We start from the raw sequence: 24608 nt of genomic DNA on the forward strand, positions 1-24608 counted from the left end.
TGAGGACTAACTTATTCCTTGCCACCCCTTCTGAAACTAACTGCTGCTCTTTGTTAAGTGTTGCAGTCATTTCAGTTGCTGTGGTAGCTGACGAGTATAGTCTTGAGTCATCTGCATACATAGACCACTTTTATTCAAAGCCAGAGGCATGTCGTTTGTAAAGATTTTAAAAAGTAAGGGGCCTAGACAGCTGCCTTGGGGAATTCCTGATTTTACCTGGATTATGTTGGAGAGGCTTCCATTAAAGAACACTGTGTTCTGTTAGACAGTTAACTCTTTATCCACAATATAGCAGGGGGTGTAAAGCCTTAACACATTCATTTTTCCAGCAGCAGACTATGATCGATAATGTCAAAAGCCGCACTGAAGTCTAACAAAACAGCCCCATCAATTTCTCTCAGCCAAACATCAGTAATTTGTGTAAGTGCTGTGCTTGTTGAATGTCCTTCCCTATAAGCGTACTGAAAGTGTTGTCAATTTGTTTACTGTAAAATAGCATTGTATCTGGTCAAACACCATTTTTTCCAAAACTTTACTAACAGGCTGATTGGTCTACTATTTGAGCCAGTAAAGGGGGCTTTACTATTCTTAGGTAGCAGAATGACTTTTTCTTCCCTCCAGGCCCGAGGGCAAAAGTAATTCCGCTACCTAAGAAGATATGGCAAATAGGAGTGGCAATATCATCCCATATTATCCTCAGTAATTTTCCATCGAAGTTGTCAGACCCCGGTGGCTTGTCATTGTTGATAGACAACAATAATTATTTGACCCCTTCCACATTCATTTTACGGAATTCAAAATTACAATTCTTGTCTTTCATAATTTGGTCACATATACTTGGATGTGTTGTTGCTGGCATGTCATGCCTAAATTTGCTAATCTTGCCACTGAAAAAAAATCATTAAAGTAGTTGGCAATATCAGTGTGTTTTGTAATGAATGAGCCATCTCATTCAATGAATGATGGAGCTGAGTTTGCCTTTTTGCCCAACATTTCATTTAAGGTGATCCAAAGCTTTTTACTGTAATTCTTTATGTCATTTATCTTTGTTTAATAGTGTAGTTTCTTCTTCTTTTTATTCAGTTTAGTCACATGATTTCTCAATTTGCAGTACGTTTGCCAATCGGTTGTGCAGCCAGACTTATTTTCCATTCCTTTTACCTCTTCCCTCTCAACCATACAAATGTTTAATTCCTAATCAATCCACATGGATTTAACAGTTTTTACAGTAATTTTCTTAACCTGTTTGGGATAGGGGGCAGTATTTTCACGGCCGGATAAAAAAACTTCCCGAATTAATCTGGTTACTACTCCTGCCCAGAAACTAGAATATGCATATAATTAGTAGATTTGGATAGAAAACACTCTAACGTTTCTAAAACTGTTTGAATGGTGTCTGTGAGTATAACAGAACTCATATGGCAGGCCAAAACCTGAGAAGATTCCATACAGGAAGTGCCCTGTCTGACAATTTGTTGTCCTTCTGTTGCATCTCTATCGAAAATACATCATCTGTGCTGTAACGTGACATTTTCTAAGGCTTCCATTGGCTCTCAGAAGGCGCCAGAAAGTGGAATGGGGTGTCTGCTGTCTCTGGGCGAAGAACAGCAGGAGACTTTGTTAGTGGTCAGCCTGGGAACAGTGAGACTGAGAGGCGCGTTTTGTCACGAAATGCGCTCGCGCGTCACCCTTCGGATAGTGACCTGAACGCAAGAAACAAAATGGAGCTATTTGAATATAACTATGGATTATTTGGAACCAAAACAGCATTTGTTATTGAAGTAGAAGTTCTGGGAGTGCATTCTGACGAAGAACAGCAAAAGTAATCCAATTTTTCTAATAGTAATTCTGAGTTTAGGTTGTCCCAAACTTGGTGGGTGTCAAAATAACTAGCCGTGATGGCCGGGCTATGTACTCAGAATATTGCAAAATGTGCTTTCGCCGAAAAGCTATTTTAAAATCTGACACCGCGATTGCATAAAGGAGTTCTGTATCTATAATTCTTAAAATAATTGTTATGTATTTTGTGAACGTTTATCATGAGTAATTTAGTAAATTCACCGTAAGTTTGCGGTGGGTATGCTAGTTCTGAACATCACATGCTAATGTGAAAAGGTGGTTTTTGATATAAATATGAACTTGATTGAACAAAACATGCATGTATTGTATAACATCATGTCCTAGGAGTGTCATCTGATGAAGATCATCAAAGGTTAGTGCTGCATTTAGCTGTGGTTTGGGTTTTTGTGACATATATGCTTGCTTTGAAAATGGCTGATTATTTTTGGCAGGGTACTCTCCTGACATAATATAATGTTTTGCTTTCGCTGTAAAGCCTTTTTGAAATCTGACAATGTGGTTAGATTAACGAGAGTCTTGTCTTTAAAATGGTGTAAAAGTCATATGTTTGAGAAATTGAAGTTATAGCATTTTTGAGGTATTTGTATTTCGCGCCACGCTCTACCATTGGATATTGGTGAGGCGTTCCGCTTGTGGAACGTCTGTCCTTAAGAAGTTTTAATGGGTGCATGCTTATTAGTAACTGGGATAAGCAATTTCATAAATGTGTCAAGTGCAATGTCTGTTTGCTCCTCATTACACACCACAGACCAACAAATATTCTTTACATCAACAACATAGGAATCACTACAAAACGTATTGCATGACCTCTTATACACTATATTAGGCCCAGCCTTTGGAACTTTGGTTTTCCTAGATATGGCTACTATATTGTGATCACTACATCTGCAGCATTAGTAAAGATGTGATCAATACATGTTGATGATTTCATTCCTGTGCTGTTTGCAACTACCCTGGTAGGTTGATTGATAGCCTGAACCAGGTTGCAGGCACTGGTTATAGTTTGAAGCTTTTTCTTGAAAGGGCAGCTTGATGAAAGCCAGTCAATATTTAAATCACCCAGAAAATATACCTCTCTGTTGACATCACATACATTATTAAGCATTTCACACATGTTATCCATGTTAAGTTCATGTTTTAAGTATCCCTATATTTCTGTTATTACGGGGCTATCACTCAGTCAAGAGTGCGCCTGCGCAGGAAGTCTGTTCGTTGATGGACCTAGCCTAGAGTGCAATGGATACCTTGTAGTGTGTTCATACGGTATAGTAAACTTTGTTAAACTGGAACCTTGTCGTTGTGTCATTTCGAGTTAACAATCCAGATACTGACTGTTAGCACTTGGTGGTCTATAGCAGCTTCTCACAAAAATGGGCTGTAGGTGAGGCAGATGAACCTGTAGCCATTTTACTTCAACAGTATTTAACATGAGATCCTCTCTAATCTTTACAGGAATGTGGTTCTGAATATAAAACAGCAACACCTCCACCACTGGCATTTCTGTATTTTCTGTAAATGTTAAAACCTTGTATTGCTTCCACTGTATCATCAAAGGAATTGTCTGAGCTTCAGAGATAGTCAGAATATGAATGTCATCTGTTCTTTGCAAGTTATTAACCTGTTATGGCTAGGGGGCAGTATTTTCACGGCTGGATAAAAAACGTACCCGATTTAATCTGGTTACCACTCCTACCCAGTAACTAGAATATGCATATGGATAGAAAACACCCTAAAGTTTCTAAAACTGTTTGAATGGTGTCTGTGAGTATAACAGAACTCATTTGGCAGGCAAAAACCTGACAAGGTTTCAGGCAGGAAGTGGCCTGTCTGACAAGGTGTCGTTCTTCTTGTCTCTGTTTATTGAAGAGTGAGGATCTTAGCTGTCCCGTGACACTTCCTACGGCTGCCATAGGGTCTCAGAAGGCGGTAAAAAGCTGAATCGTGGCTTTGCAGGCTCTGGCTGAAAAAAAGTAGCGCGTTTGGGTAGTGGCTGGTTACAGTACTGTGAGACTCAGGCTCGTGCCCGCGTCGACCGAAAGCTTTGTTTACTTTCCTCTGTTTAGCTAAAAGGAGATTCCCGGTCGGAATATTATCGCTTTTTTACGAGAAAAATGGCATAAAAATGGATTTTAAACAGCGGTTGACATGCTTCGAAGTACGGTAATGGAATATTTAGATTTTTTTTTGTCACGAATTGCGCCATGCGCGCGACCCTGATTTACCATTTCAGATAGTGTCTGGGACGCACGAACAAAACGCCGCTATTCGGATATAACGATGGATTATTTTGGACCAAACCAACATTTGTTATTGAAGTAGCAGTCCTGGGAGTGCATTCTGACGAAGACAACAAAAGGTAATCAAACTTTTATAATAGTAAACCTGATATTGGTGAGTGCTAAACTTGCCGGGTGTCTAAATAGCTAGCCCGTGATGCTGGGCTATGTACTTAGAATATTGCAAAATGTGCTTTCACCAAAAAGCTATTTTAAAATCGGACATATCGAGTGCATAGAGGAGTTCTGTATCTATAATTCTTAAAATAATTGTTATGCTTTTTGTGAACGTTTATCGTGAGTAATTTAGTAAATTCTTAGTGAATTCGCCGGAAGTTTGCGGGGGGTATGCTAGTTCTGGACGTCACATGCTAATGTAAAACCTGGTTTTTGATATAAATATGAACTTGATTGAACAAAACATGCATGTATTGTATAACATAATGTCCTAGGGTTGTCATCTGATGAAGATCATCAAAGGTTAGTGCTGCATTTAGCTGTCTTCTGGGTTTTTGTGACATTATATGCTAGCTTGAAAAATGGGTGTCTGATTATTTCTGGCTTGGTACTCTGCTGACATAATCTAATGTTTTGCTTTCGTTGTAAAGCCTTTTTGAAATCGGACAGTGTGGTTAGATAAAGGAGAGTCTTATCTTTAAAATGCTGTGAAATAGTCATATGTTTGAAAAATTGAAGTTTTTGTATTTTTGAGGAATTTGTAATTCGCGCCACGCCTATCATTGGATATTGGAGCAGGTGTTCCGCTAGCGGAACGTCTAGATGTAAGAGGTTAATTTCATGAACCTTGTTTCTTAAGCTACATAAACTCAGCAAAAAAAGAAACGGCCCTTTTTCAGGACCCTGTCATTCAAAGATAATTAGTGAAAATCCAAATAACTTCACAGATCTTCATTGTAAAGGGTTTAAACACTGTTTCCCATGCTTGTTCAATGAACCATAAACAATTAATGAACATGCACCCGTGGAACGGTCATTAAGACACTAACATCTTACAGACGGTAGGCAATTAAGGTCACAGTTATGAAAACGTAGGACACTTAAGAATGCCTTTCTACTGACTCTGAAAAACACCAAAAGAAAGATGTCCAGGGTCCCTGCTCATCTGCGTGAACGTGCCTTAGGCATGCTGCAAGGAGGCATGAGGACTGCAGATGTGGCCAGGGTAATAAATTGCTATGTCCATACTGTGAGATGCCTAAGACAGCGCTACAGGGAGACAGGACGGACAGCTGATTATCCTCACAGTGGCAGACCACGTGTAACAACACCTGCACAGGATTGGTACATCCGAACATCACACCTGCGGGACAGGTACTGGATGGCAACAACAATTGCCCGAGTTACACCAGGAAAGCACAATCCCTCCATCAGTGCTCAGATTGTCTGCAATAGGCTGAGAGAAGCTGGACTGAGGGCTTGAAGGCCTGTTGTAAGGCAGGTCCTCACCAGACATCACCGGCAACAACGTCGTCTATGGGCACAAACCCACCGTCACAGGACAAGACAGGACTGGCAAAAAGTGCAAAATGAGCGTTACACCGAGGCCTGTACTCTGGAGCGGGATTGATTTGGAGGTGGAGGGTCCGTCATGGTCTGGGGCGGTGTGTCACAGCATCATCGGACTGAGCTTGATGTCATTACAGGCAATCTCAACGCTGTGCGTTACAGGGAAGACATCCTCCTCCCTCATGTGGTACCCTTCCTGCAGGCTCATCCTGACATGACCCTCCAGCATGACAATGCCACCAGCCATACTGCTCGTTCTGTGCGTGATTTCCTGCAAGACAGGAATGTCAGTGTTCTGCCATGGCCAGCGAAGAGCCCGGATCTCAATCGCATTGAGCACGTCTGGGACCTGTTGGATCAGAGGGTGAGGGATAGGGCCATTCTCCCCAGAAATGTCCGGGAACTTGCAGGTGCCTTGGTGGAAGAGTAGGGTAACATCTCACAGCAAGACCTGGAAAATCTGGTGCAGTCCATGAGGAGATGCACTGCAGTACTTAATGCAGCTGGTGGCCACACCAGATACTGACTGTTACTTTTGATTTTGACCCCCCCATTGTTCAGGGACACATTATTCCATTTCTGTTAGTCTGTGGAACTTTTTCAGTTTATGCCTCAGTTGTTGAATCTTGTTATGTTCATATAAATATTTACACATGTTAAGTTTGCTGAAAATAAACGCAGTTGACAGTGAGAGGACGTTTCTTTTTTTGTTGAGTTTATGTTAACGTGGGCTATTTTCAGCACTTTTCTGGGATGCTTGCTTGTTTTCATTGCTTTACTGGGAAGCTTAGCAGAAGTAGATATTCTCATGTTATTTATGTTAGTGCAGGGTGAGCTGCACACAGTGGACATCCTACTAGGACACACCACCTCAGTGCTAACAGCATAAATCTGGTTAATAGACACATGATTGCTGCATATAAAAGCAGTTAGAGGGACATAAATTAGGTTACTTAAATTGTGTCTACCAATGCCCCTGGGATAATGTACATTTGCTGAAGCATTATGATGACTTAGGGACACAATGGTAGGGATTAACTGAGCTGGGCTTGATAGATCTGTAATGCTGCGTTGAGACAATGATTTATCTCCCAAAGACTGAAGTAAGATACATATCTGTTTTCGAGTGCACTTGAAATATGCAGCATGCAATACGAATTGTCTTGATCGTATGAAGAGGTAACGCCATTGACCATTTAGCCAATTTATTAAAAGCTAGCCAACGTTAGTTTGATTAGCCTAGCCAGCTACTGTACATGTCACTTTGTGTTTATCTATCCCCATGTAAGTAAATAAAAAATAAAAAAATGTATCATGTTTGTCATGTCTCATTTCAAGTAACTGTCACGTCTGCCCCCCCCCCCCCCCCCCAGGCATGCACTCCTATCATCCATTACGCACACCTGCCTTCCCTCCTCGCGCGCATCAGCGATATTGGACTCACCTGGACTCACTCATCACCTGTTATTACCTCCCTTATATTTGTTAGTTCCCCAGCTCTGTTCCCTGCTGCTGCATTAATTGGTTATTGTTTGTATTACTAGTTTGCTGACACTGTTCCTGCCTCGTTCCATGTCCGTTCTTTATTAAATGTTTGACTCCCCGTACCTGCGTCGTCTCTCCAGTGTCATCCCATGTGACAGTAACTAGCTGCAGGCTTAAATTGATTGGTTTACAGTTTAATACTGGGTTGCGTTTTCCTGTGTCACGATCGTCATATAAATAAGTGGACCAAGGCGCAGCGTGAGTAGAGTTCCACATTTTATTAATAGTGGAACTTCCAAAAAAACAACAACGATATAACGATCGTGAAAATACATAGCGCACATAGGCACTATACAAAAACAATATCCCACATCGCAGGTGGGAAAAAGGACACACTAAGTATGATCCCCAATTAGAGGCAACAATTATCAGCTGCGTCCAATTGGGAACCATACACATACACCAACATAGAAATATACTATCTAGAAACCCCCCTAGTCACGCTCTGACCTATTACACCACAGACAACCCCGAGGGCTCTCCACGGTCAGGGCGTGACAGCCTGTCAAGGTTAGCGAACATAAAAGTATCTTTAAAAAAATGTGCAAGAATTAATTAACATTGCCAACAAATGGAAATGTGTTCAGAATAAACAAACATACACAATATGTAAAAACCAGCTCCTCCCTCAACAGAGATCGATCATCTCGAAAACTAAAGCAGAGAGCTTGCTACGGCCCACCCCCTATCACTAATAGTCACTCAATTAGCCCATGTCAGCAAACTTTTTTTAGTTCGGGAAGTTAGTCTAGCCAACTATCTAAACTTGTTGTAATCAGAAAAAGGCTAGGGCCAGCTCTGACTGCATGTGTGGGTACGCAGATACTGTGGCCCCTCATGATGAGTTCTGATTTTATGTGGCCCCCACGTCCATCAAAGTTGCCCATCCCTGCTCTATATCAATATCTGTCTCTACGTCACATTGAACTGCAGTAACACTTCAGAAACACTCAATGATCCAGACACTGTGTGTGTGGTGTGTGTGTGTGTGTGTGTGTGTGTGTGTGTGTGTGGTGTGTGTGTGGTGTGTGTGGTGTGTGTGTGTGGTGTGTGGAAAAGCACTCACTCAGCTCTAACGGGTGTGCAGTTGTTGCTAAGAGACAGGCAGCAGCCGAAACTGAGGGAGAGATGAATTGAAATTGAGAGAAATAGGAAGGCAGAGAGAGGGGGGTAGATAGGGAAAGTAAAGGGGCAGGCAGAGAGTGGTGTAAGGAGTTAAGAGAGAGAGAAAAAGAGTGAGGTTTATATAAAGATGGGCAAGCAAGCTGAAGAGAGAGAGAGAGCGAGAGAGAGAACTAGACAGAGAAGGAGAGAGGGGGTGGAAAAAGAGATACAGAGAGTCAGGGTGAGTGAGTTTGAGATAAAGAAAGTGATGGTGGAAGGAACGAGCAGAAAAGAGAGAGAGAGAGAGGGACCCGAAAATTGGAGAGAGGGGAGAAAGAGAGGTAAGTGGGTCAGGAGGTACACAGAAACTCACCTGTCTACCGCCCCCTAACCTTTCAACAACCTAAACGCAACCTTTAAACGATCCATAAATAACCTAAACACAACCCTCCCACAACCTATACACAACTAACCACAACCTATACACAACCTCCAGACAGCACAAACACAATATCACCTTCACATACAACAACCCCCTATCCTCCAGAAAACCCACTCTAATATGGTAAACTCTAAGTAATATGGTACCGATTCACTTTGCCGTCTGATAGGCTACATAGAATTTTTCTCCAATCCTTATAGATGTCACTAGTTACCACAGCTAAATCAAATCAAATTTTGACATCAGCAGATGTCACAAAGTGCTTATACAGAAACCCAGCCTAAAACCCCAAACAGCAAGCAATGCAGATGTAGAAGCACGTTGGCATGGAAAAATTCCCTAGAAAGGCAGGAACCTAGGAAGAAACCTAGAGAGGAACCAGGCTCTGAGGGGTGACCAGTCCTCTTCTGGCTGTGCCGGGTGGAGACTATAAGACTACATGGCCATTAAGGCCAGATCGTTCTTCAAGATATTCAAACGTTCATAGATGACCAGCAGCTACAATTTATCTTATTAAAATCAAATTTTAAACCTGACCTTAACCCTAACATTAACCACACTGCTAAATTTATGCCTAACCCTAACCTTAAATTAAGAACAAAAAGCACATTTTTGTTTTCATGAATTTGTACAATAGACCATTTTGTGGTAACTAGTAGAAACCAGGCATGGGGGTTTGCTTACATAAAGTCTCACCCTTCATTCACAACCTCTAATTTAAACCCTCAACACCTACACAACCTTAACCCAACTCCCACACAACCTAGAGAACCCTCAGACAACCATCACACAATGTCTGCTTTATATATTATGTGAAGCCTCATGGGACAATTGCATTCACAATACAGTACACCAATACAGTTTACTATGACTATAACTGAGAAACAGGTTGAAGTATTCTACTCCCCCTCTCATCCCGTACCCTCTACCCCCCACACATACGTCCACTCCTCTTCTTCACTAAATGCTCTCTCTCTCTCTCTACCTACCCTCACTCTTCCACCTCTCTCCCTCTGCTATATTTCTCCCCTCCTTCCCTTTGCTGTCTTCCTCTCTCTCCTTCCCTCTCTCCCTACCGCCCTCCCCTCTCTCCACTACCTCCTGTCTCCCCTCTCCTCCTCTCTCCCTCTCTCTCCCCTTGTTTCTCTCCCTCTCTCTCTCTCTCTCTCTCTCATCCCCAGCCGCAGGAAATTCCTAATGATCTTCATCATCAGTCTGTGTTCAACACTACCTCCAGCCAAGAGCACATACTGTACACGCACACACTCACACACACACACATATGCACACACACACTCACAGACACACACAGCACATCGCATACACAAAAGAGGTTAATGCACAGACAAACTGAAGCAAACACCAGACTACACTGGCTCAGCTTTTCTCTCTCTATGTCTCTCTCTCTTCTAATCCCCCTTCTCTCTCCCCTTCTCTCTTTCTAATGTTGTTTCTACAGTAACCTACATGCTGTAGCTAGTTATTTTAAGACAAGAACCGTACAAGCCCTTTCCCCTGCTCCCCCTACCACCACTCCCTCTCCTACAACCTCTCTCCCCTCCCCCTCATCTCCTCCCCCTCCTCCCTCCACATCCATCCTTCGCTCTCCCCTTTGCCTGCCCCCCTCTCTTATTCCCCCCCACCTCTTCTCCCTCCCTCCCTCCTCTTTCTCTCTCTCTCTCCTCCAGGCAGTTTCCTGGCTCTGTTGATGGCTGCCCCTCAGTCGGTCATGTGACGAATAGCGGCAGCTGGGAGCAGCCAGGAGTGCACACGCACACACACACACTGCACACACACACACAGTCAGACCTTGAGGCCAGTGTTTTGGAGAGGGGGCTCTGTGCTGCGGCCTGACTTCCTGACTCCTCCCTCTGTTCCTCAGTTGCCGTGGGTTACTGCTGCAGCTCCGGTTGCCAAGGAGAAGGCTGCTGGCTGTTTGAACAACAATGGCCGTGAACATTCCAACTGTAGGTACTGTCTCTCACACACACACTCACCAGAGAACACACACACGTAAGAACGCACATAGCTCCACACACACACACATATTCATGTAACACGTAGAAACATGCGCACACGCAAACACACACTAATGTACAGTATCTCCATCCAAATCCTGATCCCACATATTCAAACTTAAATAACCCCTCCAAACTCACACACTCCCTCCCTCAGATGACTGATTTTGTTGAAAGGATAAGAATATAAGAATAGCCCTTCTCTCTGTCAGTCTATCAGACGCTTTCTCAATCCATCTCTGTTGTCTCTTCTCTCTCTCCACCCATCCTCCTCCGTGTCTGCCCCCCTCTTTCTTTCCAGGAGCCTGAGTGTGCAGTGCATTCATCCATCTTCCCCCACCCTGTCTTCCTCCCTTATCTCTCTCTCTCCTTCTTTCTCTCTCTTTCCTTCTCCTCTATCTCTCTCATTTTCCTCTGTCTCTGTCTCTCATTTTCCTCTGTCTCTCTCTCTCTCCTTCTCTCTCTCTCTCCTTCTCCTCTCTTGCCCTCACTCTCCTTCTTTCTCTCTCTTTCCTTCTCCTCTATCTCTCTCATTTTCCTCTGTCTCTCTCTTTCTCTCTCTGAGGAAGTGTGTAATCCCAAGGGACAAAAAGCTCCCTACCTTCCAGCTGAGAAGGGGGGAGGAAGAGGGAAAGAGAGGGACATAGAGAGGACTGGGTTGGAAGAGAGAGAGAAACACAGTGGGAAGAGAGGGGGGAAGGGAGAGAGAGGGGGAAGAGGGAGGAGATAGAGAGGGGAAGAGAAAGGGAAAACTATCATCATTAGGATTCCTAGAGCAGAACCTTTAGCTCTGTTGCGTTAATGATGCGACAATGTTACAAGAATGTCAAATGAATGTATTTTAAACATTTTCAAATCTGTCAACTTTCTGATCATCTGCTTCATCTTTTTGTGAACACACATCTACACATACATGTCATCTTTTTTCTGTGTTCCAGTGTGTGTAATCAATACACAAATGAGACTCTGTACGTGTGCATGTGTGTGTGTGTCAAAAGAGAGAAAGATATAGAGAGAGCAGAGGTCTGTGTGAAGGTGTGTGTATGAGAGAGAGTGAAGGTGTGTGTGTGAAGGTATGGGTGAAAGTGTTTCTCATCTTTAATAATTGAACTGATTCTGTCCAGCTTGTTAGTGAGGTAGACACACACTTTCTATCCCTCTTTTTCTCTGCCTGGTCTCTCCCTCTTTCCCTCTCTCCCTCCCTCTCACTCAGATACACACACAAAGACACACACATGCCCCCCCCCCATCTCCAATCAGAGGTTAGGGGTCATATAGCATCAAACCAGCTGTGTGAGAGGGGGGATGAGAGGGAGAGAGCCAGGAGTGGCCCGAGAAATGTAATTAGTAGAGAGAAAGAGAGAGCTATGTGAATGCATTGTGTGGGAGTTGATATTATATAGACCAAACACAGACAGACAGACAGACAGACAGACAGACAGACAGACAGACAGACAGACAGACAGACAGACAGACAGACAGACAGACAGACAGACAGACAGACAGACAGACAGACATCTAAGAGAAGGATGTTAATAGTCTGATTGGTGAGTTATGAAAGTATACTGCAACATAAATGTGCCCTAGGACTTCTCAATGGTCTGGAGCTTAGCCAGAACGTAGTATACTCAACCTGCCTCAGGGGAAATAATGCAAACTACAGTACAACTAGCTAGACTAGAGAACCACAGAACTACAACTAGCTAGACTAGAACCACAACTAGCTAGACTAGAACCAGAACCACAACTAGCTGGACCAGAACCACAACTGGTTAGACTAGAACCAGAACCACAACTAGCTGGACTAGAACCAGAACCACAACTAGCTGGACCAGAACCACAACTAGCTAGACTAGAACCAGAACCACAACTAGCTGGACCAGAACCACAACTAGCTAGACTAGAACCAGAACTAGCTAGACTAGAACCAGAACCAGAACCAGAACCACAACTAGCTGGACCAGAACCACAACTAGTTAGACTAGAACCAGAACCACAACTAGCTGGACTAGAACCAGAACCACAACTTGCTAGACAAGAACCAGAACCACAAATAGCTGGACTAGAACCAGAACCACAACTTGCTAGACTAGAACCAGAACTACAACTAGCTGGACTAGAACCAGAACCACAACTAGCTGGACTAAAACCAGAACCACAATTACAACTAGCTGGACTAGGACCAGAACCACAACAAGCTGGACTAAAACCAGAACCAAAACCACAACTAGCTGGACTAGAACCAGAACCACAATTACAACTAGCTGGACTAGAACCAGAACCACAACTAGCTGGACTAGAACCAGAACCACAATTACAACTAGCTGGACTAGAACCAGAACCACAACTAGCTGGACTAGAACCAGAACCAAAACCACAACTAGCTGGACCAGAACCAGAACCACAACTTGCTAGACTAGAACCAGAACTACAACTAGTTGGACTAGAACCAGAACCACAACTAGCTGGACTAAAACCAGAACCACAATTACAACTAGCTGGACTAGAACCAGAACCACAACAAGCTGGACTAAAACCAGAACCAAAACCACAACTAGCTGGACTAGAACCAGAACCACAACTTGCTAGACTAGAACCAGAACTACAACTAGCTGGACTAGAACCAGAACCACAACTAGCTGGACTAAAACCAGAACCACAATTACAACTAGCTGGACTAGAACCAGTACCACAACTAGCTGGACTAGAACCAGAACCACAATTACAACTAGCTGGACTAGAACCAGAACCACAACTAGCTGGACTAGAACCAGAACCAAAACCACAACTAGCTGGACCAGAACCAGAACCACAACTTGCTAGACTAGAACCAGAACTACAACTAGCTGGACTAGAACCAGAACCACAACTAGCTGGACCAGAACCACAACTAGCTGGACTAGAACCAGAACCACAACTAGCTGGACTAAAACCAGAACCACAATTACAACTAGCTGGACTAGAACCAGAACCACAACAAGCTGGACTAAAAGAAGAAACCAAAACCACAACTGGCTGGACTAGAACCAGAACCACAATTACAACTAGCTGGACTAGAACCAGAACCACAACTAGCTGGACTAGAACCAGAACCACAATTACAACTAGCTGGACTAGAACCAGAACCACAACTAGCTGGACTAGAACCAGAACCACAATTACAACTAGCTGGACTAGAACCAGAACCACAACTAGCTGGACTAGAACCAGAACCAAAACCACAACTAGCTGGACCAGAACCAGAACCACAACTTGCTAGACTAGAACCAGAACCACAACTTGCTAGACTAGAACCAGAACCACAACTAGCTGGACTAGAACCAGAACCACTATTACAACTAGCTGTACTAGAACCAGAACCACAACTAGCTAGACTAGAACCAGAACCAGAACTAGCTGGACTAGAACCAGAACCACAACTACAACAAGCTGGACTAGAACCAGAACCACAACTACAACTAGCTGGACTAGAACCAGAACCACAACTAGCTAGACTAGAACCAGAACCAGGGGAAATAATGAAAACTACAGTACAACAAGCTAGACTAGAGAACCACAGAATTACAACTAGCTAGACTAGAACCACAACTAGCTAGGCTAGAACCAGAACCATAACTAGCTGGACTAGAACCAGAATCAAAACTAGCTGGACTAGAACCAGAACCAGAACCATAACTAGCTGGACTAGAACCAGAACCACAACTACAACAAGCTGGACTAGAACCAGAACCACAACTACAACTAGCTAGACTAGAACCAGAACCAGGGGAAATAATGCAAACTACAGTACAAATAGCTAGACTAAAGAACCACAGAACTACAACTAGCTAGACTAGAACCACAACTAGCTAGACTAGAACCAGAACCACAACTAGCAGGACTAGAACCAGAACCACAACTAGCTGGACTAGAACCAGAACCAGAATTACAACTAGCTGTACTAGAACCAGAACCACAACTTGCTAGACTAGAACCAGAACCACAACTTGCTAGACTAGAACCAGAACCACAACTAGCTGGACTAGAACCAGAACCACAATTACAACTAGCTGTACTAGAACCAGAACCACAACTAGCTAGACTAGATCCAGAACCACAACTACAACAAGCTGGACTAGAACCAGAACCACAACTACAACTAGCTGGACTAGACCCAGAACCACAACTAGCTAGACTAGAACCAGAACCAGGGGAAATAATGCAAACTACAGTACAACTAGCTAGACTAGAGAACCACAGAACTACAACTAGCTAGACTAGAACCACAACTAGCTAGGCTAGAACCAGAACCACAACTAGCTGGACTAGAACCAGAACCAAAACTAGCTGGACTAGAACCAGAACCACAATTACAACTAGCTGTACTAGAACCAGAACCACAACTAGCTAGACTAGAACCAGAACCAAAACCACAACTAGCTGGACTAGAACCAGAACCACAATTACAACTAGCTGGACTAGACCCAGAACCACAACTAGCTGGACTAGAACCAGAACCACAATTACAACTAGCTGGACTAGAACCAGAACCACAACTAGCTAGACTAGAACCAGAACCAAAATCACAACTAGCTGGACTAGAACCAGAACCACAACTAACTGGACTAGAACCAGAACCACAATTACAACTAGCTGGATTAGAACCAGAACCACAACTAGCTGGACTAGAACCAGAACCAAAACCACAACTAGCTGGACTAGAACCAGAAACACAATTACAACTAGCTGTACTAGAACCAGAACCACAACTAGCTAGACTAGAACCAGAACTACAACTAGCTGGACTAGAACCAGAACCAAAACCACAGCTAGCTGTACTAGAACCAGAACCACAACTTGCTAGACTAGAACCAGAACCACAACTAGCTGGACTAGAACCAAAAGCACAACTAGCTGGACTAGAACCAGAACCACAACTTGCTAGACTAGAACCAGAACCACAACTAGCTGGACTAGAACCAGAACTACAACTAGCTGGACTAGAACCAGAACCACAATTACAACTAGCTGGACTAGAACCAGAACTAGCTGGACTAGAACCAGAACTAGCTGGACTAGAACCAGAACCAGAACTAGCTGGACTAGAACCAGAACCACAACTAGCTGGACTACAACCAAAACCACAACTACAACTAGCTGGACTAGAACCAGAACCAGAACTAGCTGGACTAGAACCACAACTAGCTGGACTAGAACCAGAACCCCAACTAGCTGGACTAGAACCAAAACCACAACTACAACTAGCTGGACTAGAACCAGAACCAGAACTAGCTGGACTAGAACCACAACTAGCTGGACTAGAACCAGAACCAGAACTAGCTGGACTAGAACCACAACCACAACTAGCTGTACTAGAACCACAACCACAACTAGCTGGACTAGAACCACAACCAGAACTAGCTGGACTAGAACCAGAACCACAACTAGCTGGACTAGAACCACAACTAGTTAGACTAGAACCAGAACCACAACTAGCTGGACTAGAACCAGAACCACAACTTGCTAGACCAGAACCACAACTAGCTGGACTAGAACCAGAACCACAACTAGCTGGACTAGACCAAGAACTACAACTAGCTGGACTAGAACCAGAACCACAACTACAACTAGCTGGACTAGAACCAGAACCACAACTACAATTAGCTGGACTAGAACCAGAACCACAACTACAACTTGCTGGACTAGAACCACAACTACAACTAGCTGGACTAAAACCAGAACCAGAACTACAACTAGCTGGACTAGAACCAAAAACACAACTACAACTAACTAGACTAGAACCACAACCACAACTAGCTGGATTAGAACCAGAACTACAACTAGCTGGACTACAACCAGAACCACAACTAGCTGTACTAGAACCAGAACTAGCTGGACTAGAACCAGAACCACAACTAGCTGGACTAGAACCAAAACCACAACTACAACTAGCTGGACTAGAACCAGAACCAGAACTAGCTGGACTAGAACCACAACTAGCTGGACTAGAACCAGAACCAGAACTAGCTTGACTAGAACCAGAACTAGCTTGACTAGAACCAGAACTAGCTTGACTAGAACCAGAACTAGCTGGACTAGAACCAGAACCAGAACTAGCTGGACTAGAACCACAACCACAACTACAACTAGCTGGACTAGAACCAGAACCACAACTAGCTGGACTAGAACCAGAACCACAACTAGCTGGACTAGAACCAGAACCACAACTAGCTGGACTAGAACCAGAACCAGCTGGAGTAAAACCAGAACTACAACTCTGAGTGGGAGGGTCATGACCTTCAGTTAGAAAGTGTGTTTGTGTGTGTCAGTGTGCATGCTGTCAGTTCCATCTCCATAGCTACTTCTGAAACTAGGAAGCCTGGCAGGGCCTGCTGATAGGCTGAGAAAGGAGACAGATGATTGGTTGAGCTGTGGCTGTGGCTGTCATATCAGCAGAGTGTATCTGCAGCACCACACACCCTCTCTCTCTCTCTCTCTCTCTCTCTCTCTCTATCATATACTCATACACTCATACACACACTCCAGCCAAACAAATACATGAAGCAGTCCAAGACAAACATTCAAAGTAAAATGTTCTATATAGATATGTAAGAATGTGTGTGTGTTGACTACTGACCTGGCTAATAGGGTTAAGGACAGAAATAACGTCAGCTGAGATGCAAGGCCGTTTCTATGACTACCACCACCACACACATGTACACAATAGGCCTATACTGTTTGTTATATGTTGTGCAATGACACACGCACACACACACACAGACATAGACGTCTCTCTCTTTAATACCTCTTGCTCAGCATCTATCAGCATCCCACAGACACGTCACATGGAAAGGATGTGCATGTCAAAAAAGGCCTGAAATAAAATGACACTGTCACAACACAGACACTGGCCCCAGGCGCGCTCTCACCATCTAGTCCCCCCCCACCCATGAGCTCTGCACCACCATGAGCTCTGTGTCTTGAGGCTGATGTGGGCGTCACTCATTCAACGCACCGGGTGGTTCGTGCCTATACCGGATGAGCGCGTCAGGACAGCTCAATTTGTTACCGGGGGATTATAGCCCGGCTTTACAGGGGAACGGGATGACGTCTCTCGCGCTTTAATTACAGTAAACATCTGTCGGAGCGCGCTCTGAGCTCGCGCCACAGCACGTACCGAATGGTATATGTAGGTGGAGACCGACGGTGAATCTAGCCTACCTGAGAGACAGTCTCAGTGACGGATCCGGTCCTGTGTGAATGTGTGTGTGTATGGTAAAATCTTCGCTTTCACAACGAATCAGCATATACACACAATCAGCCCTGCATGGAGATGCTTACTTAACAATAGCCTTAACTCGTGTGTGTGTGTGTGTGTGTGTCACCATCACTAATGAGATGAGCCCACCTCAGCCATAGTGGCAGACTGACCCAGTGCACGAATTCCCTTTAAAACGGCACTGACGAGGTTAATACAAATTCCTTCAATAAAAAAAAAATACAGCGGTGCCGCGCGCATCTGGCAGCGCCGCTAGAACTGTCCGGTATGCAAATATGAGTGGTGTACACAGATAGACACTGCATGCGCACTCACCGGGAGAGGCTCGTTGCTGCAGCGGGGCTTCTCTTCTCTCGTCGTGCGGATCACTGAGTTCTCGGTAATATCACAGCTGCCACTGCTGGCGCACAGCATTTTCCGTTCATTCCTACGGTTAACGTCTCCTCTCCGTGCTTCGCGCGCATCTGTCTGTATACGTGCAGGGCTCCACCACAGAAAACCGTTTCTCTAAAAACAAGCTGGTCTACATCAACAGCAGAACCCTGGAAACGGAGGAAGGTAAAATATAAAGAAGCGAAGGAGAAATTGACCGGGGGGCGTATATCCCCTTCTGCACGCAAGAACGCGAACACTCCTTAAACCCCGCGGTAACGATCCCGTGGCAGACAGGCGTGGGACAGACGTTCCTAGGAGAAAAGGAAGGAAAGAACCAAATCTTTCTTCCGTTTTTATCTCTCCGCGATATCCCCCTTTCTCTCTCTGTCTCTCTCTCACACACAGTGCAATCTTGCCTCTCTAGTTTCTCGCCAGATGTGCCTGTCTGTCAGTCCCATCCAAGGACCCGTAGCTGTCCTCAGTTCTATGGATAAAAAGTCTGGGAAATGTAGTTCTTTTTTGTTATCAGAAACTGTTGTCTGGGTTACGCAATGCAGACGTGGGCGAGAGGAGTCAGAGAAAAATGGAGAGAGGGAGTTGGACACTGACTTGAGTCAGTTCTATAATTAAGCATTAAGTCGAGGGGTTATATTGGCCATTATAAACTGTGTGGTTCCAGCCCTGAATGCTGATTGGCTGACAGCCGTGGTATATCAGACGTATTCCACGGGTATGACAAAACATTTATTTTTACTGCTCTAATTACGTTGGTAACCAGTTTATAATTGCAATAAGGCACCTCAGGGGTTTGTGGTATATGGCCAATATACCACGGCTAAGGGCTGTGTCCAGGCACTCCACAATGCATCGTACTTAACAGCCCTTAGCCGTGGCATATTGGCCATATACCACACCCCCTCGTGCCTTATCGCTTAAATATACCACAGCTAATTTGGGGGGTGCTTACATTTGTCCTGTTACACACTTGTAGAAGTGTGTAATGGAGATGTGTTTTTTGCATATTCCAACTCCCTGAGACACCTGCAAGGAGTGGGATCAAGGCCAGGGTCACCGTTGTCCAGCGCCACAGGACCAATTGGGGTCAAGTGCCTTTCTCAAGGGCACAGCGACAGGTTTTGACTTTGTCTGCTCCGGGATTCAAACCAGCAACCTTTCGTCCATAACCAAGTGGGAAGGTGGTTTTTACCACATAGGACCGGGAAAAATCCCCAATCCATTTGAAGTGGTAATTACTCGTGGAAACTCATCTATCATCCCTGAGCTCTGACTACTCACATCTGCTGACCTCTGACGTTACCTATATGAAATGACCTTGATTACAGCATTTTTCAGCAGTTAAATGCAACATTAAAACATTTATAAAAAGCAATCTATTAATATGGTTTTTGAACAGAAATCTGTTTACAAGCATGATATCTGTACTTTTAGTTTATGGTTGACGCAGCTTGTTGTACATTAGCCAATCGGCATTTCTCAATGAGTTCAAAGCACGTGAATATATCCAACTGGTATTTAGGTAATTACCACCTTCTCACTTGGTTATGAATGCAGCATAAGGGCTGCTCTTTGCATGACAGGAAGCGAGTGCCTGGATACAGCCCTTAGCCGTGGTATATTGGCCATATACCACAAACCCCAAGGTGTCTTATTGCTGTTATAAACTGGTTACAAACATAAATAGAACAGTAAACAAGGATTTCTGCATCATACCGTGGTATATTGTCTGATGTACACACTGCTGTACTAGTGTTTTAGCCAATCAGCATCCATGACACAAACTACCGGTTATAACCCTATGGTTACAATGAACAGCGCTGGGTGCTCACACAGATAAAACAGCAGACAGACTTACCACAGGAGGGACCCAATTTCAAGTAGACTGACCACACTAGACAGTCAAAATGTGTGTGTGCATGTGTCTGTGAGTAAAGAAATACGTGTTTGCAGGCTAGATCTAGAAACTAAGAAAACAAGACACATGTATTGTGGAAAATAACTTTACCACAGGCACAGAAACATCTGAAACAACAGAAAAGTTAAATTCATCATAAAAACCCACACTCCCGCTCACGGTCCCAACTCCGACCTCTGTGCATTCATTTGACCCTTTGCCTGGCCCTCCCATTGGCAGAAGGCTGTATACAGAACATGCGTGGATTCAGAGAGGTGAAATAGTCAGAACATAGCACATAAAAATTTTACGAATAGAGCTGGTACAAACGCCTATTCTACCTGATAAAAATATACTGTATAGAACATATATGATTGTCTATCTGAACATTCTGAAACGTTGCACCCTGCTGAACAGACCCCATGTGTTAGTTAAGATACAAACAGTAGATATACGAGCATTAAATAAAAATTTAAAAAACAGGGTTGTCAATATCAGGTTTAAGAAAGGTTACAGTAAAAATCCACTTTGACGTCATGAAAGATGCTTAGAGAGTAAAAAGCATTGGAGTGAAGTCATCACCATCATCATCTTACACAAGTAAAGATTTTAGGCACAAACTGGTCCCCTAACCCCCTCTAACCTTAACCCCCCCAACCCCCTCTAACCTTAACCCCCCAACCCCCTCTAACCTCAACCCCCCTAACCCCCTAACACCCTCTAACCTTAACCCCCCTAACCCCCTCTAACCTTAACCCCCCCCTAACCCCCTCTAACCTTAGCCCCCTAACCCCCTCTAACCTTAACCCCCCTAACCCCCTCTAACCTTAACCCCCCCAACCCCCTCTAACCTTAACCCCCCAACCCCCTCTAACCTCAACCCCCCTAACCCCCTAACACCCTCTAACCTTAACCCCCCTAACCCCCTCTAACCTTAACCCCCCCTAACCCCCTCTAACCTTAACCCCCCTAACCCCCTCTAACCTTAACCCCCCCTTAACCCCATCTAACCTTAACCCCCCCAACCTCCATCTAAAGACGAAGCCTAGTTGTCATGGTAACTCAGTAAAGCTATTAAGGCTTAGTACACTGACAACAATCCCATTTCCTCTGCTGGTCTAGGCAGCCGAGCACAGATAGGAGGAGAGGAAGAATTCTGGCTCGTGTTTGATTGCTCTGCCCTGACAGACAGCAACATATAGTAGATAAGGCTTACAGTATGTATAGGTCATGTGTGTGTGTGTGTGTGTGTGTGTGTGTGTGTGTGTGTGTGTGTGTGTGTGTGTGTGTGTGTGTGTGTACACTTGTGTCTGTGTGCATGTGCGTGGTCACAGGTTCTCTCCAGGCTGGTACTGGGGTTCAGTAGCAGTGAAGTAGTCTTCCAGGAAGCCCTGCAGGTATTCAAAGGTGTGCCTCTCGTCCGCCTCTCTCCGCCAGCACTGCACCATCAGCTCATGGAGGGAGGCAGGACAACCCACCGCACAGGGCATCCTGTACCCCCTCTCCACCTGCTCCAGAACCTCACGGTTATTCATACCTAGAGAGAGAGGATGGAGAGGGAGGAGGGAGAGAGAGAGGGAGGGAGGTAGAGGGAGGTAGAGAGAGGAGGGAGGTAGAGGAGGGAGAGAGAGGAGGGAGAGAGAAAGACACAGACAGATGTTTTTCAGTGTAACACACAGCATATCCATCATAGAGACAGATGGAAAGACAGAGGGCTGGAAAAAAGGACGACAGAGTAGGAGACATCTACACCCCCATACCTGGGTAAGGCACGCGTCCTTTTGTGATGAGTTCAGTGAGCAGGATACCAAAGCTCCACACATCAGACTTGATGGTGAAGCGCCCGTATAGAGCTGCTTCAGGAGCTGTCCACTTGATGGGGAACTTGGCTCCTGTAAAATCAATCAATCAAATGTATTTATGAAGCCCTTTTCACATCAAGAGTTGTCACAAAGTCCTAACACAGTAACTCTCCTCTACCTTGTCTGGCTGTGTACTCATTGTCCTCTATGAGTCTGGCCAGACCAAAGTCAGCTATCTTGCACACCAGATTTTCCCCGACCAGAATGTTAGCCGCTCGCAGATCACGATGGATGTAGTTCATACGCTCTATATACGCCATGCCTGCCGCTATCTCACACACACACACACACACACACACACACACACACACACACACACACACACACACACACACACAGGAGGAAGGGTTAGAGGTGCAAGCCATCCAATCCCATACGTGACTCCCAAATCGAACTCCACAGCCACATGGCAGCAGCACCAGAAGCTCTGAACCACGGCCCAACCACAAGAGGAGCATCGATGGACTGCCAAGATGGTTTGTGTTCTTACCTGTGCAGCCATATCCACCAGCTGAGGCAACTTCAGATTCCCTCCTTCCCCATCCTTTAGGAAGTCCAGTAAGCTACCTGAAATACACAGTTTAATTCATTTCAGAAATAATTGTGAAAACATGTGGTGTGTGTGGCTCTGCTTGCATATGTGTGTGCTCCGTGCAGCACCTTGGCTCATGAACTCTGTGATGATGTAGATGGGTTCTTCAGAGACCACAGCGTACAGCTGCACCAGCTTGTCATGTCTCAGTCTCTTCATGATCTGAGCTTCTTCTAGGAAGGCCTCTGGAGACATGGTGCCTGGCTTCAATGTCTTCACTGCTACCTTGGTGGTGCCGTTCCACATACCTGACACACACACACACAAGTTATAAAGAGGGCATGCACGGAGGTGGCGGGGTGGGATACGGAAGGGGAGGAGAGAGGGAGAGTCAGCTGGACCAGGAATAGGGTTGGCTACCTCCTGGTCCGGACACACAGAGAGACTATTACACAGACACAGAACAACACTGGAATGGAAACTGGGAACAGCTGGCAAGTGGGAAAAGAGAGCACTACACCCCACCACATTGGGAATAATCCCAGACACACTGAGAAGCACTTCTGGGACACAGTTGTGAAGACCGCTATAGTCCAGGGTTTCCCAACTGGCCCCCAAGTTTGGTTTTTTTGTAGAATTTTCATTGTCAGACATAAGACTGTAGAAACACCAGGAAATCAGCTCAAAGGGATTTTAACTTCAAATATATTTTCCTAAATATTCCCATACAAATGTAAGCAAGGTTTGAAATGATTATGTTTTTGTCAAACATATCTGTTCTTGCGGTCAATTTGCAGTCTTCAAATGATTTGTCATTATGTTCTGGCCCCCCAACCATCCCCTCCAGACATAAAAACATCCCACAGCGTAATGTAGTCGATGATCCCTGCGCTAGACTGGAAGTGGTGTGTGTGTCAGTCTCAACCTACAGTATAAGAAGGTGACTGATTGATTGATTGATTGATTGACAGTTGGTCTCACCCATCCAGACGTCTCCGAAGCAGCCCTGGCCCAACTTTCTGTTTAGGGCCAGCGTTTTCCTGGCAACCTCCCAGGCGTCCCGCCCCAGCCCCAGGGTGAGGGGCGTGGCATTGGGACAGGGTGTGGTCAGAAAGTAACACAGCCCATCGTTACAGCCTAGAGGAGTGAGGGGTTGGAGGGGGAAGGGGGGATGGTAGGAGTGGAGAGGGAGGGAAGGGTAGAGGGAGGGAGATGAAATGAGATGAAAAGGCATGCAAAGACACAGAACTTCCTACCCATCCAGACTTCTCCAAACTGCCCGTTTCCCAGCTTCTTAATCAGTTGGAGAGATTCTCTGGGAATCTCCCACACGTCCTTGGTCTTCACCGATAGGTCGGCTAGCTTAGGCATGCCCCGCCTACAGCTGCCAATCAACCTACAGCACAAACCTGCCGCTCGCTCTGAGGTGGGTGAGAGAGAGACGAAGCAAGACAGACAGGCAGACAGAATAAAGGAGAGAGCAAAAGCAAGGGACAAAGACAAAGAGAGAGAAGCAGACAGACAAGAGGGAGAGATAAATTGCTGAGGCACAAAAGCAACAAACACATATAGAACATAAAGCAACTGACTACAGAACTTTACTTGGATCTACTAAAAAGTGCTCGCATTTTACCGACACACACACACACACACACACACACACACACACACACACACACACACACACACACACACACACAATACAGAGCAGAATAGCTCCTATACAAGACTGCACCACCAGAGGGCACACAGACACTGGGAAAGGGAGAGAAAAGAGGGATCTGAATTCCATTAGTCTTGGCCATGGAGAGAAAGCCCTCACCTAGGCCCTAAATACGTTAGCCCTAGTCCATACACCCTAGCAGCTTTACCCACACACCCTAAGTTAGGTACTTCA

At 44.8% G+C, this 24608-nt stretch overlaps 2 protein-coding genes across 4 annotated transcripts in view; both read right to left on the reverse strand.

The window, feature by feature from the left end:
- ahdc1 (AT hook, DNA binding motif, containing 1) overlaps window positions 1-19211 on the reverse strand; it is a 33297-nt gene extending 14086 nt beyond the window's left edge. The window contains exon 1 of the mRNA XM_082970139.1: window positions 18346-19211. The gene's annotated coding sequence lies outside the window, so the exon portion shown is untranslated. The remainder of the gene's footprint in view (window positions 1-18345) is intronic.
- A 2337-nt stretch (window positions 19212-21548) lies between these two features.
- Window positions 21549-24608, reverse strand: part of yrk (Yes-related kinase) — a 21512-nt gene continuing 18452 nt past the window's right edge. For 2 of the 3 annotated variants that reach the window (XM_014178169.3, XM_014178170.3), the window contains exons 8-13: window positions 23968-24132; window positions 22840-23019; window positions 22670-22746; window positions 22298-22451; window positions 22078-22209; window positions 21549-21854 (exon numbers count right to left, since the gene is read on the reverse strand). In XM_014178169.3, coding sequence (XP_014033644.2) covers window positions 21646-21854; window positions 22078-22209; window positions 22298-22451; window positions 22670-22746; window positions 22840-23019; window positions 23968-24132 — 917 coding nt within the window. In that variant the 3' untranslated portion in view covers window positions 21549-21645. Of the gene's footprint in view, window positions 21855-22077; window positions 22210-22297; window positions 22452-22669; window positions 22747-22839; window positions 23020-23692; window positions 23849-23967; window positions 24133-24608 lie in introns of all 3 variants that reach the window. The other variant, XM_014178171.3, reaches the window with a different exon arrangement.

Source organism: Salmo salar, chromosome 27 (assembly GCF_965601325.2).
Source record: "Salmo salar chromosome 27, fSalSal1, whole genome shotgun sequence".
Classification (NCBI taxonomy): domain Eukaryota; kingdom Metazoa; phylum Chordata; class Actinopteri; order Salmoniformes; family Salmonidae; genus Salmo; species Salmo salar.